The following is a 15919-nucleotide window of genomic DNA, read 5'->3' on the forward strand; positions in this document are numbered from 1 at the left end:
TCCACCAGTTCAGGCCATCGCCCGTTGTCCTAGTGTTGTTTTTCTGAACTTTCTGCCCGTACCTCAGAGGACCCCTATCTGAAATGGATCTCTTATCCAGTGTGAACTTTTTTTCCAGAGCTGGGGAATGAGCCTAGGCCCTTGGACATGCTAGGAAAATAACATCCCCCTGAGCTACACTCTCAGCCCTACAACCGTGAGCTTTGAACTCACTACCAAATAGCATGCACCAACAGTGCTTAATGCAACCTCCTACATCAAATAGGTGCTCAAAAAATATGATGTATGCCGTTGTCACTAAGGGCCTTTTCCAGCCTTGTGGAGATAGTTATACATTCTAATGGTAAATGTGACTAATTTATTTCATGTTTCACATGCTACACTAAAGCCTTTATGTAGACAGACTCAATGCCTTTATTGACTTTTATTTGTTAGTGAATTAAGTTCACAAAAAGATAATAAATTGAAAAATATATGTAATAACCAGTCAGTGTTTGCTTAACTTTATAGATTATGACTGGCCTAATTATAAAAGACATTTGAGGAATGTGGATTACTTTACAATTTTGGCAGCTTCAGGGAAATTATAACATAGCCAAGGTGTGTACCTAGCCTTCGACCTTGTCTGCCCACCTCCTGCCTCACCTTCTGGCACTCTTTTTCAGCTTGCTTCACAATAGCCTGTCTCTTCCCTGGCATGAAAGAATCAGGCAGGGTTCTGGGTGCTTCTTTTGCATCAAGTGGTATGCTGGGCTCTGGCATCCAGCAGGTCCCATGAGCAGAGAGACAGCCCAGCACTGAGTGGGAGCGGAAGGGAAGTCATAGACATGGAAATCAGAGAAGGTTTCTCTAGGAAGTAGTATCTGACCTCATCCATGTGCTGCACATGGGCCAACTGGGGAAAATGTGTGGAAAGAGCATTTTGGATCAAAGGAGCAGTATAGGATGCCTGAGGGAAGTGCTTAGCATCTTCTAGAAACAGGGTGGGGAGCTGGGGACCTGGCAATTGGTGAATGAGGGTACAGGATGCACTTAGAGAGGTCGAGTTTTGCAGCCAGGCCGTGGAGTCTGTACTTGACTCTGGGTACAGTGGAGGCACCAGATGACTTAAGCACAGTGATCTGAATTATCTTTTGGAAGCACACACGGGGTGCTGTGTAATCACTGGGGCACAGAAAGGCTAAAGTGGGAGTGGAAGGGGGGCAGTTCTGACAGGGTCCTGGTGGGAGAAGACGGAGGCTTGCAGCAGGGTGGCAGCAAGGCAAGAAGAGAGAAGCCGTGCCGATCTCACCATGGCACGTTTTGTCACCCCAAGCCCTTCTCATTTGTCATTAGCATTCAACCCGAGTGGATAAAAGACATGTATGACAAGTGGAATGGTGAGACCAGTGTCCTGTGGCCCAGCGCTGGGGACGGTGCTCTGAGTGAGGCTTTCTGCCGCCCTGGCCCAGGGACACATCTGGGTTAGGAGTCTATTTTGTGCTCTTACAACCTCATACCATGCAAGCACTGACCCCCACAAAGATGGCTTTTGTCTGCCAGAGGTAAGGGAGGACATTGCTGTCCCAGGAGGTGCACATGCTCACTCACAGATTTTCTTTCTCGTGTTCTCAAGGCTTGATGGACTTCTTTTATAAAGCAATGGTTTCGATGCTCCCTGATGTTAAATCAAGCTGGGCGTGGTGATGCACGCCTGGGATCCCTGAACTCTGAGAAGCTGAGGCCGAAGGGCCACACATTCAAGCCCCCTGTAGGCAGTTCAGTGACTTCGTGAAACCCTTACTCAAAATTGAAAAATCAAGTAAAGTAAAGGATTTGGGAGCTCAGTGCAAAGGTGCAGGATTTAATCCCCAGTACTGACATGATTAATTAATTAATTAATTAAAAGAAGATCACAAAGATCAAATGTGGAAATAACATTTGCTCTCGAGTGATGTAATTTTTTCCCATGGAGCAGTCACACTCGGCTATCAGAATGCTCCCTAGTGGGCAGAAGCGGACCCAGGTGCCGTGGGCTGACCGCTACAGGCAGTGGCTGGTAGAGATTACTTCGTGTGTATTGAGCTCCCATGGTGGATGTTGTTTCCTCATCCCTAATAAGTATTTTCTTCTCTCTCTCCCCCACCTTGTGGATTATAGGTTCTCTCAGTCCTCAGTGTGACAACTCTGGACGGTGCAGCTGTAAGCCAGGTGTGACAGGAGACAGGTGTGACCGATGTATGCCAGGCTTCCACACGCTCGCCAATGCTGGGTGCACCCAGGACCAGAGACACCTGTGAGCACTCAGACCCTCCCCCCCCCCCCCCGCTGCAGTTGCTGATGGGGACAATGACAATTCCATGAACAATGGTAATCCCTCTCCTTTACCAAGCACTGGTCGTGTGCCAAGCGCTGCTTCGAGTACTTGTGGGTCGTTTAATTTAAACCTCACACTAACCCTAAGGGATGGGATTGTTATTATAGTCATTTAAAAGATGAGAAGCTGTATCCCTCTGACTAGTCCTGAATACATGTTTTTTTTAAATTTTATTTATTTGTGTGTGTGTGTGTGTGTGTGTGTGGCCAGCTCAGCCCACCAGGGGGCGCGGCTGACTGGCATGTGGTGCTGGGGGATTGAACCGTGATCCCTGTGCTTTGCTAAGCTTGTTCTAAGTAGGTGCTTTAGACCACTGAGCCATCTCACCAGCCCCTGAATACATTTTAAAATTAAGGGAATATTAATTCCCTCCCCACATGCAGCCCCTTAAATGGTGTTCTCTAAAATTGAGTGACTCTCAGCTGTGAATTCATGGAAAGGAAAAGGGTGACTTTTCTTCTCTTTCTTATAATACCACATGGCCACCATATTTGGTAGACTCTGGGGGAAAAAGAAAGCGTAACCATGAGCCTGGCTCAGTAACATTGGCCTCCCTGCTGTCCATATTTCAGCCCCTCACCCAGACAGGCACTGCCCCTGACCAGACTTGCACTGTCCTGGTCTTGTATTCTTTTGAGACCTTGGATGTGCTAGGCAAGTGCTGTTCCCTTGAGTTACACCCCCAGCAACTCTTCTTTGAACCATTTTAAAATGCAAAGTCGACCATACCACATTGCTCCATGGTGCCTCCTCCCACCCAGAACGAGACAGATGGGGGAACTTCTTATGGAGGCCTTTGGGACCCTGCAGGGTGCTCCTGTCCTCCAGACACAGTTCTGCTCCATTTCTCATCATTCTTCTGGCTCCCTGCTCCAACCACAGTGGCCTTCCTGTCCTTCAGAGAAGCCACGCATGAGTGGCCTTGGCCCACCCGGAACACACTTCCTGGCCCAAGGCCATGCGGCACTTTGCCACTGTCACCTGAGACACAAGGGTGGCGAGAGGGGCGAGTTCTACTTCTTCCAGTATCCTTGGTTCTTAGCCCGCAGTAGATGCTGAGTACACACTTGTTGACAGGCTCAGATACGTGTATGGAGCGCGCGGAGACAGGGAGGAGACCATGGAGATTGGAAAGGAATCCTGGCCTCCACTGTGAGCCTGACGGGTCTGACTAGATGGGGAATGTGCAGGAGGCTCCAGGGTTGAGCAGAATTTGGAGGGAGACAGAGTAAGGAAAGGAAGTCAGTCAGGGGAAGGCAACAAAGCTTCATTTTAGACAGGTGAGGTAATTACGTAACTGCGGCCATAACGAGGGGCAGAGATTGGTGCTGGTCAGGAGACAGGGAAATGGTGACAGAATCACACGAAAGCACTGTGACTTCCACTAGGCCTTGCTAGGGAAACAAAATGAAGCCACTCAAATTCAGCAGTCCCTCTCTGGGACACATGTACAAGAGAAGGGGACATGTATCCCCCTGCACAACTTATATGCAAGTGCTCATGCGAGCCTTGTTCATAATACAGGTAAAAAGTGAAAACAGCTGAAATTGTGATGATCTGGGGAATGGATAAATAAAATAAATATATTCATAGAATGGAATTTTATTTGGTCCTCATAATATATGCTCTGGCACATGACACAACAGAGATGAGCCTTGAAAGGACTATGCTGAATGAGATGAGCCAATTGCAACAGACCACAGATGCTAGGATTTCACTGGTAGGCAATGTCCAGGACAGGGACAGTTAAGACAGCACGTAGGTGTGCAGCCGCACAGGGCCAGGCACGGGATCCGAGGGAGAAGCGGGGGCGGAAGGGGACTACTGAAAAATATGAGACAAAAGAGTGCAAAAATTGATATTAGTAGTAATGGTTGGTATAACTCCAACTGAAGAAAAGCCAGTGACGTGTTTCCTTTATGTGAGTGAATGCCGTAGCTTATGAATTATATTTCAGTAGCGATGTCTCTAAAAGAAAGAACTGAACAAACTGCAGCAGCAGGTGGTTGTGATCTACTATAACAAAAGTAGACATCAATGCAGAAACAAACAAATTTTTTTAAAAAAATTAACCAAACAATTGACCAGACTAAGCCAAACAGTTTAATAATGAACTTAGTTTGCTTCTGGCCCGAAGCTCCTGTTAGGGCTGGGTGGCAAACAGTTCATGGACTGGCTGCTGCCCACGGGCCACTTGGCAAGTGGCATTGGCACAGACACTGCGTACTGAAGGGTGTGGAGAGATCAGTGTCACTAGGCAAAGCCACACGAGGAAGGCCTTGTTCAGCTTGGTGATGCTTGCTTATGAGCAGTCAGTCTGTGTGTACTGTTGTGGGGCATTTGGAAATTGATTCCTGAGTTTCTTTTTTTGTCTTTCCCAGAGACTTCAAGTGTGATTGCGATCCATCTGGCATTGCGGGTCCCTGTGACTCTGGCCACTGTGTCTGCAAACCAGCTGTCACCGGAGCACGCTGTGACAGGCACGTGAGCTGCATCCCTACAGACAGATGGCAGAGAGGGCCTGGCCACCAATATAAGGAACAGTCCTCCTGGTGCAATTGAGGAAAGAGACCCGGAGCATGTGGCCAAGGCCCTTCTTCCTGCTCTCTGTTTTTAAAAAACTGAGCTTTAAAACATATGACCGAGCCCCCAAACTCCTTACACTTCATTCTGTGGGCTCCTTCCCTTTTGTTTTTACTATGACAGAGGCTATAGGCCCCAGAGAGTCCCCTTGCCAGCTGGCTCTGGATCGCAGGTGCTCAGAAACAGGGTGGTATGCAGTAATGAGATCACGTGACTCAGACTGATCTTAGGAAACGCCTGGCCTAATTAAACATGTTGGGAAGCTCCATGTAAGAGGGAGTATCGCCGCGTATGGCCATATATAACCATCGCACATTGAAAGGCAGCTGCCCCAGGGATGGGATGGTGGTGACATGCATACACATGATCTGGGGCATGATGGAGGAGCCCTTTGGGCCCGAGGTATGTGGAGGCTGGTGGAGCAGCAAGAAGCTACCCACCCCCAGTTGTCACTATAGGACAGTCCTTAAAGACAAGCTGTGTTTGGGCTACATTGTTTGCTGCTGAGGTCGCTGTGAGCAGAGGGGCTGTGAGTGGGATCCAGAGGTAAAAGCTTTCTCCCCATTTCCTTAAAAGTAAGAAAGCAGTTCTTTGGCACCCTGCCAACCCTACTACCTGGGCGGAGGAAATGCCAAGTATGTTTCTACCTTGTGTTTTTAGGGAGTTTTTCACTGCAGGGGTAAGGGGATGGAGACCTGGCCACTTTTTAAAAGCCCATAACATTTTAAAATATGAAATAGAACACTACATAGGACAAATTTGATCATTATCAATAAATAGTAGACCTCTACTTCTTACCTCTAATTCTTGCCACCCCAGTGACATCCAGGATCCCTAGAAGTGACCATGATTCTTGATTTTATGGTAATTAATCTCTTCCCTGCTTTTATTCATAATTTGTTATCCTAGTAGAGTAATGGCAAACCTTGCAGAGTTTTCAATGATCCACATAGCCCGCCGCTGCTGTCCCAGTGCATTCTGAAATGCTGCCATCTAGTTTTTGCTTCGTTCTTTCCTATGTTTTATCCTTTCCTCCCTGCTCCATCCCCTCATCCTTATTTCCCTTCCTCCTTTCCTTGATTTTAAATCTCTTTTCATTTGTACGTTTCCTCTCCATAGAACCATAGTGTATTTTTTTGGACCCATGTTCTTAGAGGGAAAAAAAAATCCAATGCTTTTAGCCTGCTTTTCTGTGCCACTGTGAAATGTACATGTCCAACATTTGGTGGTCCAGTGGCTTAGACAGCAGGATTTGGAGGCAGAAATACATGAGTGTGAATCTTTCCTTAGCACTAGGCAATGTAACCAGACACATTTCTGAAGCTCACTGGTCTCCTTATCTAGGAAAACTGGAAATAGGCAGTTCCCATCTCATGGATTGTAGGGAGGATTAAATAAGAGTGTACGTGTGCCTGGCACAACATAAATGCTAAGTAATTGATCATCAGAACTACATTATGTCATGTGCAAAGAGGTAGTTACTTTGAGCAGAGGTAAAACCAGTCTTCCCCAGCTATTGTTATTTATTTATTTATTTATTTATTTATTTATTTATTTGGTACAGCGTCTCACCATGCAGCTTGGACTTGTAGTGATTCTCCTGTCTCAGCCTCCCCAGTGCTGGGATTACAGGCCTGTGCACCACCATGCCTGGTTTCAGGGCCTGCACAGCATGCCTGGGATTCCAGGGCTAGCAAGGCATGTGGTACTGGGGATCAAACCCGGGGCCTGGTGCTTACCAAGCAGGCACTTAGACCTCTGAGCTAAGTGTGAAATGGCCACCTCCCTTCTCAGGAAATTAGCAAGGCTGAGTGGGAGAGAGAAGAAGAGGCTGAGCCAGTCATTGTTCTTTCTTATGGCAGAAGGAATAACCAGTAGTATTATCTGGATCTCTAAAACATTGCTGCAGGTGTCGACCAGGTTACTATCATCTGGACGCAGGAAATCCCGAGGGCTGTACCCAGTGCTTTTGCTATGGTCACTCTGCCAGCTGCCGCAGCTCCACAGAGTACAGCGTGCATAAGATCACCTCCACCTTCCAGCGAGGTACTCAATTCTGTCCTCTAGGGTTGTGCTTTTAGCGTGTACAGGGATGAGCTCATACTTAGAATCACCTCCCCATCTGCAGGATACAATGCCAGTCATCTTTAACAATTCTTTTCTAGTATTTTTTTTTCTTGAAAGTAATCTTTTTAAAAAGTTAGTACACATTTGTAGTATATAGTGTTACATTCCTCCTGGGGAATTGGAACATGTGCACAATGCACCTCAATTCCTTTTCCCTTTCCATCTTCCTTCCCATGCCTTCCATCTCTTGAAACCCTGATGTCTTGAAAATGTTATAGCTGACCAGTTGATTTTTTTAAATAACTGAAAAGAGGTTAGCTTTTTATTTCTGTGTTTCATTCCTGAGTCTCTTTCGAAAAATACAAAAGAAAGAGCTTGCTTAGCTTGTGTGAGGCTGTGGGATCAATCCCAGTAGTAGAAGAAAACAAAACAAAATAGCAAAAAACATAAAGACATAAAAAAACTGAAGCTATAAAGATCTAGGGGCAGTGACACACACCTGTAATCCTAGCTTCCTGGGAAGCTGAATCAGAAGGATCACAAGTTCAAGCCCAGCCTGGACAACTTAGCAAGATCCTCTCTCAAAATCAAATTTTAAATAAGGATGGGTAGACACAGCATGCCCAAGGCTCCAGCTTACTTCTCAGTATTGCAAGAAACAAAGAAAAGGAATTTTATTTGAAAATAAAAAAGAAGGATTCTTTTGGGTTGGGGGTTTATGAGAGTTCCCCTGGGCTCCACATCCACCAGTAACACTGCTTTTACCCCTATGAAATGAGTTAATGTACCAGAAATTAGTTACCAAGCTACAGAGCAATCTAAAAATATTGGGAATTGGTCTTATTTCCATTAATCTGAATTTCTGTTTGAATACAGTGGGGTCATTCACCTCCTTAAGGTTGGCCTCGTTTGTGTAAATACAATAAAAACCTGAATGCGAGCAGATGAAAACGTGCTCCCCTATCACGAGAGTCAGATGCAAAGATGGGCAGTGAAAGCAGCTGTGGGTGGGGAGCAGGGGCTCTGAGACCTAAGTAGTGAAGCACGTGGGGGATTGTGCACACTGCAAAGGAATGCACAAACACAGAAAGCCCCCTCTCCTCACTGCTGGGCCTGTTTGGCACACAAGGCTGCCCTTGTTTAGATCTATAGCTCATGAAGGTTTGTTTCTGCTGCAGTGGTTTTGTCTGTGTTCCAGATGTCGATGGCTGGAAGGCTGTCCAAAGAAATGGATCTTCTGCAAAACTCTACTGGTCGCAACGTCACCAGGATGTGTACACCTCAGCCCGAAGAGACCCTGTCTTTTTTGTGGCTCCTGGTACGTGAGGGATGACCTTTCTTATAGAAGTCATTTTATAGGATTAGGAAATCAGGATAGAAAAACTGAGTTAGGAAATGTGAACTCCGCATACCTTGGTGCTCTGAACAGCGGTCTCCCCAGGAGTCAGCTGGGGTTACTGCAATGTGGCTCTCCAGGACAGAAGGGAATTCCTGGAGGTCAGACCCCAGCTGGGTTCCTACTTCAATTAAATAGGAAGTTGCTAGGTTTCAACTGAGGTAAGAAATCAAAAGCTACAGTGAATTATGTGGATCTGCTGAGAAGCAGATGGACAAGCAAAAGCAAAATATTCTCAAAGTTTGAAGCATTTATGAGTAATGTTTGTACATATCAGTGATATGTGCCTATGTAGAACTCTAGCTAGACTTCTAATCCTAGTTGATATCCTTAGCTAGCAAAAGATTCCTAGCAAGTTGTTCTTTTAACCTCTCTGCACTTCAGATATCTCTTCAATTAAATGGGAATGGGAAAGCCAACCTTCAAGAATCATTGCCATCAAATGTGATGGTATTTGTGAAAGCATTCTGATTATCTACCAGTCACAAGGTCCATGCTAGGCCAGGGAGATCACAGCTCAGTAGAATAAGCACTTGAGGTCCTGAGTTCAATCCCTGATACCACAAAAACAAAACAAAACAGAACACTAAATTGCAAAACTTCAAAGACAACAATATGCAATGTATTAATTATTGTAACTGTCCTACTAACCTGTTTTGAAAGTGTCTCATTGCTGTTTCTTTCTCAGTAAAATTAATTTTTTAAAAAGGGCCATGCTATGGCCCATCTAGCAGAAGGATCTGTGTTACAGTGAGACCAATTCAGCATTTCAGTCACTATCCCTGCTTCAAAGCCAGAACAGTGCAGCTCTGTTCAGTGCTGTGTGCCAGTGCTCCTCTGCTACGGTGGCTTGGGGCAAGACGGTGGGCGCATAATGTAAGATTCCAATCTAAACAACCCACACGGATGCAGCCTTGCATGTGTTTGTCTTCCCAGCTACACAAGTGATCTTTATTTATTTATTTATTATTATTTTTTGCAGTACTGGGGATTCAACTCAGGACCTTGCCCTTGTTAGGCAATCACTTATTCTACTGAGCTATCTCCCCAGCCCCACAAGTGATCTTTTTAACAATTCTGTTCCACAGCCAAATTCCTTGGGAATCAGCAGGTGAGCTACGGACAAAGCCTGTCTTTTGACTACCGTGTGGACAGGGGAGGCAGACACTCATCCGCTCATGATGTGATCCTGGAAGGAGCTGGTCTGCAGATCACAGCTCCCTTGATTCCACGTGGGAAGATACTGCCCTGTGGAATCACCAAGACTTACACCTTCAGGTAAAAAGAGAGAGCCCAAGTGGGACAAACAGAACAAAATGTGAAGCCCAAGTCTTTTGTTCATTTGCTAGCTGTGGTTCATCCATTCAGTGAGCTTCTCTGAGGATCTTCTACCTGCTGGGCATGGTGTGATGTGCTGAAACAGGCTACTGCTCCTTTTGTCAGCAGCTGACAGGCTAGTGAGAGAGCAAATACACAGATGATGGCAGTGCCAATCATCCGGTGGTAGATGGAGGTGGACACAGGTGTTTTGGACACCATTGACCTGCATTTGGGTGCTTGAGGGAAGCTTCCTAAGTGGACACCACAAGTGTGTAGAGCAGTTTGTAAGAAAAGAAAAGGGAACAAAGTTAGTGAGGTAGAGGAAATTTCATGTTGAGTTTGTGCAAGTTGAAGAAACCCCAAGTAGCTGAGCATGAGTGAAGCGGAAAGTGGGGAGGGGGAATAGAGTAAGAGGTGAGCTCAAGGATGGCCTTGTGTATATCTTTAGAGACAGACTGCTCTTACGTACTGGGAATTTTGAATGGTGTGTTCAGAGAGGCCAGGGAAGGGATATGGACCTACTGAGTGTTGAGTATTGCATTGGAGATTAAGAAAGGAAAGATGGTATTTGTTCTTTAAGAGCTCATGGTCTAGTAGGATATATATCACATACAAAACAAGCAGGACAGAACACGATAACTGTATTATGGTAGAACATGTGCATGGGGTCCTGTAAAGAGTCTAATCTGCCTAGAGGAGTCAAGGAAAGTTTTCAAGAGATGGGAAGGCAAAGCATGGGCTGAGAACAAACAGATGCAAATCCAGGAGGAAAGATCAGAGGACCCTCTCCACATTTGAATTTATGAGGACATGTGAGAAGGCACACCATAGATGAGAACCTATATTTATGGCTGGACCACAGCATATAAAGAGGAGATGGGTAGATGAGATTGAAGAGACTGGACAAGGACAGTATCCTTGTTCATGACACCAACATGCTTAGACCTTGTCCGTGACAGAAAGGTGATGAAAAGACACTGAGAGATTCTAAATTGAGCAGTGTTGTGGTCAGCAGTGACAGCTGGGTACAGCCATTGGAGAATGACAATTGGAGGATTGTCAAGTGCCTGGCCTGGACCACTGGAAGATGTAGGCTTGTTCTTGGAAGAATTTTTCAGTAAGAAACAAAACAAGGTTTAAAAGAACAGCGCAAGGACTAGTGATATCATGCCATAGTGAGGTCCTTTGAGAATTAGTAGATGTGGACAGTGGAGAAGATAAAAACTGATTTTTGCAAAGTGAAATGTTGTCAAGGGGCCTGGGATATCACTCAGCAGCACAAGTACCTGCCTGGTAAACACCAAGGTCCCGAGTTCAATCCCTAATACTGCAAAAACAAAACGAAAACAAAACCAAAAAAAAAAGCAAAATGTGCTCAAATAATGAATCATCTCAAAGCCAAAACCCAAATGAATGGTAGCTCTTGAGGATCTGCAGTTCTGGATCTTGAAGATGTTTCCAACATTAGATTTTGCATGGCTGGGGCTCCAATATGGTGTCTAAGGACCTGGGGCCAACATTTCTTCCAGCGGCACGATTCCTAGAGCTAGCCTTTCCACCATGGCACACCCTCCATGAATTCTGTGGGCTTTAGCCTTTCCTATGAGGAGAAAGCTTCATATCTGTGCCTCTGAGGAGGAAGCTACTGGCCTTTCATGCCCTTCTAGTAGGCTAGCCGGGAGGCTTAGCTGTTCCTACATATACAAGTATAATTTGTGTCATGTAGTAACCTTATCTGGGTTGGGTTTTAATTTTTTTTTTTAATTTTAAATTGTACAGGTTAAATGAACATCCAAGCAGTAACTGGAGCCCCCAGCTGAGTTATTTTGAGTATCGAAGGTTACTGAGGAACCTCACAGCCGTCCGGATCCGAGCTACATACGGAGAGTACAGTAAGGGACTAGCAGCACAAAGTTCTCCTCTTGGGCTTTAGTTTAATTTGCTTCATCTATCTCAGGTGGTGGCAGCCTCCAAACAAATAGAAAAAGTAGTTGATTGATTTTTCTTTAAAGTCTAGTTGAGTTTAAATTATTGCATTCCAGATGTTTCTAAAAAGAAATGTTTGAGGGGCCGGGGAGATGGCTCAATGGAATAAGCACTTCCTTGGCAAGTGCAAGGGCCTGAGTTCAATCCCTGGTTTCCCCCTCAAAAAAAAAAGCTTGTGCCAAATAAATAGATTTTTAAAAATAAATGTTTGTCATTGTTCATCAATGAACAATAACAATAAATGATACTATCTTACTTAAAAGAGTCTCTGAATTTCTACTGAAGTTGATTATTTGAAGGAAATAATCTACAAAACATTTTCCTTAGCCTGGAAATGGCCTCTACAACATGGCCTTGTCTATTCCCTGAATGGCTTTTCCTTTTGGATTTGTACTTAATGATTCATGTTTGAACATCATCACGTATCTCTTATTTCCCTTTTTTGAACTTTGCATGTTGGGGGTTTTGTTTATTTGATTTTACCACTAGGCATTGAGTTCGGGGCCTCCCCATTGAGCTACATACCCCACCCTTTGGCTGGGTGTGAACTTGCCCCCTTTCTGCCTCCACTTCTTTTAATTCCAATTGGAATTACTAAAAAGAGAGTTTCTTAAGATTTTTAGCATTCATAGCATTTCCATTAGAAAAGGTGTTTATTAGCACAGTGTGCTCAGTGCATTATAATATGCATTGTACTGATTAATTTTCACAAATATAGGAGAGAAATACCAGTGTTCTCTTCTACAGTTGAGGAAAAGCATTCATGAAGAGATTAAGGGGTTTGCTCAATTCCCACAGCTCAGGAGGATGGAGCCAGGAATGTACTGCTGATTTTCCTGACTCCAGAGTATGTGTGTTCAGGCCCTGTGCTAGCCCGTGAGCTGTGCCCCTCCACAGGCCCGATGTGTGGATACCGCCTGGCAGGGAGTTAACAAAAATCAACTCTAAAGACTGGCCTGATCACAGATCTTTAGGTCTTACTGCTTGCTCCCTCTGACCTGTTCTGTCTCATGCAGGTACTGGGTACATTGACAATGTGACCCTGATTTCAGCCCGTCCCGTCTCTGGCGCCCCAGCACCCTGGGTTGAACACTGTATGTGTCCTGCTGGGTACAAGGGGCAGTTCTGCCAGGATTGTGCTTCCGGCTACAAAAGAGATTCAGCAAGACTGGGGCCTTTCGGCACCTGCATTCCATGTAACTGCCAAGGGGGCGGGGCCTGTGATCCCGACACAGGTAAGTGAAGTGACACCTGGACCAGGTGGCTGCGGGCAGGCAGGGGACTTGGGTCACATGCGGAAAGGGAGATTTGAGTAAGAAATATTATGCTTGAACTAATTTCCTAGATGGGAAGGGATTAGGGAGAGTAGGGCTGGAGTGAGGGAAGGTGGACACGGTGCCCTGTTACACTCAATCCTTCTCATTATGGAACTGCCACAAGGTTGTGAGAAAGGAGTCGGGTTGCAGGAAATGACTGTCATGGTTCAGCGGTTCAGCGCAAGGGGCTAGTGGGGGTCAGAGTCAAGTTACAAGATTTCTTTGGGGTGATCAAAGGCAAGTCAGGGTTTGAAATGAATGGGCCAACAAATGGTGTCTGGCCACAGAGGACGGGAGTTGGGAGCTGGTGCCTACTTCACAGAAGAATGGGGGTGAGACTGAGCATCTCGGTAGGCTTCCTACTGCTAGAAAGGCAGGGATGAAAGTGCTCAGGTTGGAGAAGGCTTCAGAAAGGAAAGCTTGCGCTTTCCACACTCTGGCTCCCATGCCACCGCATTGATGCAGGTGTGTCGTCTGGTCCTGCTCATTTCTCTGCCCTCTGTTCCCCTCTGGCTCCCAGGAGACTGTTATTCAGGGGATGAAAATCCCGACATCGAGTGTGCGGACTGTCCCATTGGTTTCTACAACGATCCACAGGATCCCCGCAGCTGCAAGCCATGCCCCTGTCACAATGGGTTTAGCTGCTCTGTGATGCCGGAGACAGAGGAGGTGGTGTGCAACAACTGCCCCACTGGGGTCACTGGTAAGGCCAGGAACCTGCTTCTTCCTGTCTGGAGGAAGAATTCGTGTTGATAGCTCTCATCCAAGGGATTTCTAGGAAGTTAAAATTACTTCGGGTTAATAGAAATGCACTCATGTGGATGGAGCAAGAGGGAGTGTGCGGTGTGAGAAGAAACACCTAACACAGTTGTGGAAGGTTTACAGTTAGGAGGTGAAGTTTTCTGATCACATATACGGCTTAATTTGCTCTCTAATGACTCAAGGGAAAGAAGGAAAATGCAGTGACCTCTTAGATGTCACATCCCTCTGCCTGTCAGCCTGGAAGAATTCCTTCTTCAGTAGCAGCCTGTCGCTCAAAATCTCACCACTTCTGTGTTGCTTTGGCTGTTTTCCCAACCAGCTAAGCAAGCCTCCCAGTGGTGTGCTGTGCTCTAAAATCTGCAGTGACTGTGGGGTTGCAGCACTGTCTTACTCTTTTCTCATTGCTGGGACAAATACCCAACATGCAAAATGAAGGAAGGAAAGGTTTATTTAGCTCACAGTTACTGGAGGTTTCAGTCCATATTCAGCTGGGTCCAAGGCAGAGCAGCACATGGCAGGGGGCAACCTTGCAAGGAGGAGGCAGAGAGCAAGAGCCCAGGGAGGAGGAGTAGCAGCTCAAGCAGCTAGCTGCTCTCTCCTCCTTACATTGTAATGCAGATTACCTGCCCCAGGGCAGGTCAGCATCCACACCCACAGTAATCAATCACAAACTCCAGAAGCTGCCCCAGGACTACATGAAGCTTTAGGGGGACACCTATACACAAACCTTAACAGGCACCAACCTCTGCTGTGTTCACTTGCTCCTGAAAGTATTGTCTTGGGGTCCTGGGGGAAGTGCATTTCCCTGACTCTTCTGTGGGACATCTGGCTATTTTAGGCCTGTGTCTGGTCTTGCTGCCAGCGACAACTGGGCCGTTTGTGTGTCTGTTTCTTCCCAGGTGCACGCTGTGAGCTCTGTGCTGATGGCTACTTTGGGGACCCCTTTGGGGAACGTGGCCCAGTGAGGCCTTGTCAGCCCTGCCAATGCAACAACAACGTGGACCCCAGTGCCTCTGGGAACTGCGACCCGCTGACAGGCAGGTGTTTGAAGTGCATCCACAACACGGCTGGCCTCAACTGTGACCAGTGCAAAGCAGGCTACTTTGGAGACCCACTGGCTCCTAATCCAGCCGACAAGTGTCGAGGTAGGAGTGCACGCCAGACAAAGTGTGTTAGCCTGTGTTTGTGCATACACAAGCTTGCTAGTGTGGACACATGTTAGCAAAGGTAAGGCAGAAGTTAATATGACACAACTTTAGTTCTCTAGCTATGAACAGTCTGCACCGTTCGCCTGTCAGAGACCTTACTGCAGTTTCCCCTGCACAGGGCTCTAGAACACAGGGCTAGAGGCTTTCAAATGGTAAAAGCTGGTGGGAGAAGTGAAAAGGTCAGGTTTACATTTCTAAGTGGAAGAGGAGATAAAATGGAGTGAGCTCCCATGCCCACTCCCCAGGTAGGCAGGCAGGCAGACAGGCAGGCAGGCAGGAAAGTGGGCGCCAGAGCTGTTGTAGGAGAGTAATAAATGACTCCAGACTAAGGCTGAGCAAACTGAACCAGTGGGGGGAGGTGGCTGTAAGAAAGTTCAAGAGACCCTCTCAGGAAGTGGGTGCCATTGATCCACAGAAGGTGATGTTGAAATTTCCCCAAAGGAGACCCCACTTCAAAGCTGCAGCTATCACGGAGCCTTTCTAAGGGCTGCTTCAGATCAAAGCCTAAGAGTGCAGATCAGCCCTCAGACTTGGCGCTTTCCTTAAGACTGAGCTCAAGTCCAGTTGAATGGTGCTGGTCATGCCGGCAATTCCTCGCATGTGTGAATAATGTTTAACTCAAATGGTGGGAAAGATAAAACAAAATGGAATATATGAAAGCACACTGTAAATGTTGCATGCTTCTAGCTAGAAGGTGTCATTAGTACAGGTTTTATTGGCTTTAAACCATATATTTCTTTTCTTTATTGCCATGCTGGGGATTGAACCCAGGACCTTTGCAAAGAGCTACCACCTGAACTATTTTATGTTTTATCTTGGGAAAGAATCTCATGAAGGCCCTAAGTTGCTCAGGCTGGGCTCAAACTCCCAAATCTCCTACATTGCCTCCCAGAGGATTAGGATTATAGGTGTGTGCTGTCCTTCT

General features: G+C 46.2%; 1 protein-coding gene across 2 annotated transcripts in view; it reads left to right on the forward strand.

The window, feature by feature from the left end:
- Lamc2 (laminin subunit gamma 2) overlaps positions 1–15919 on the forward strand; it is a 64451-nt gene that overhangs the window by 33519 nt on the left and 15013 nt on the right. For both annotated transcript variants that reach the window (XM_012512768.2, XM_023706862.1), the window contains exons 4-12: positions 2140–2275; positions 4738–4836; positions 6849–6985; positions 8205–8324; positions 9491–9680; positions 11502–11614; positions 12725–12943; positions 13545–13727; positions 14686–14931. In XM_012512768.2, coding sequence (XP_012368222.1) covers positions 2140–2275; positions 4738–4836; positions 6849–6985; positions 8205–8324; positions 9491–9680; positions 11502–11614; positions 12725–12943; positions 13545–13727; positions 14686–14931 — 1443 coding nt within the window. The remainder of the gene's footprint in view (positions 1–2139; positions 2276–4737; positions 4837–6848; positions 6986–8204; positions 8325–9490; positions 9681–11501; positions 11615–12724; positions 12944–13544; positions 13728–14685; positions 14932–15919) is intronic.

The sequence above is a fragment of the Octodon degus genome, unplaced genomic scaffold (assembly GCF_000260255.1).
Source record: "Octodon degus isolate 3935 unplaced genomic scaffold, OctDeg1.0 scaffold00273, whole genome shotgun sequence".
Classification (NCBI taxonomy): Eukaryota; Metazoa; Chordata; class Mammalia; order Rodentia; family Octodontidae; genus Octodon; species Octodon degus.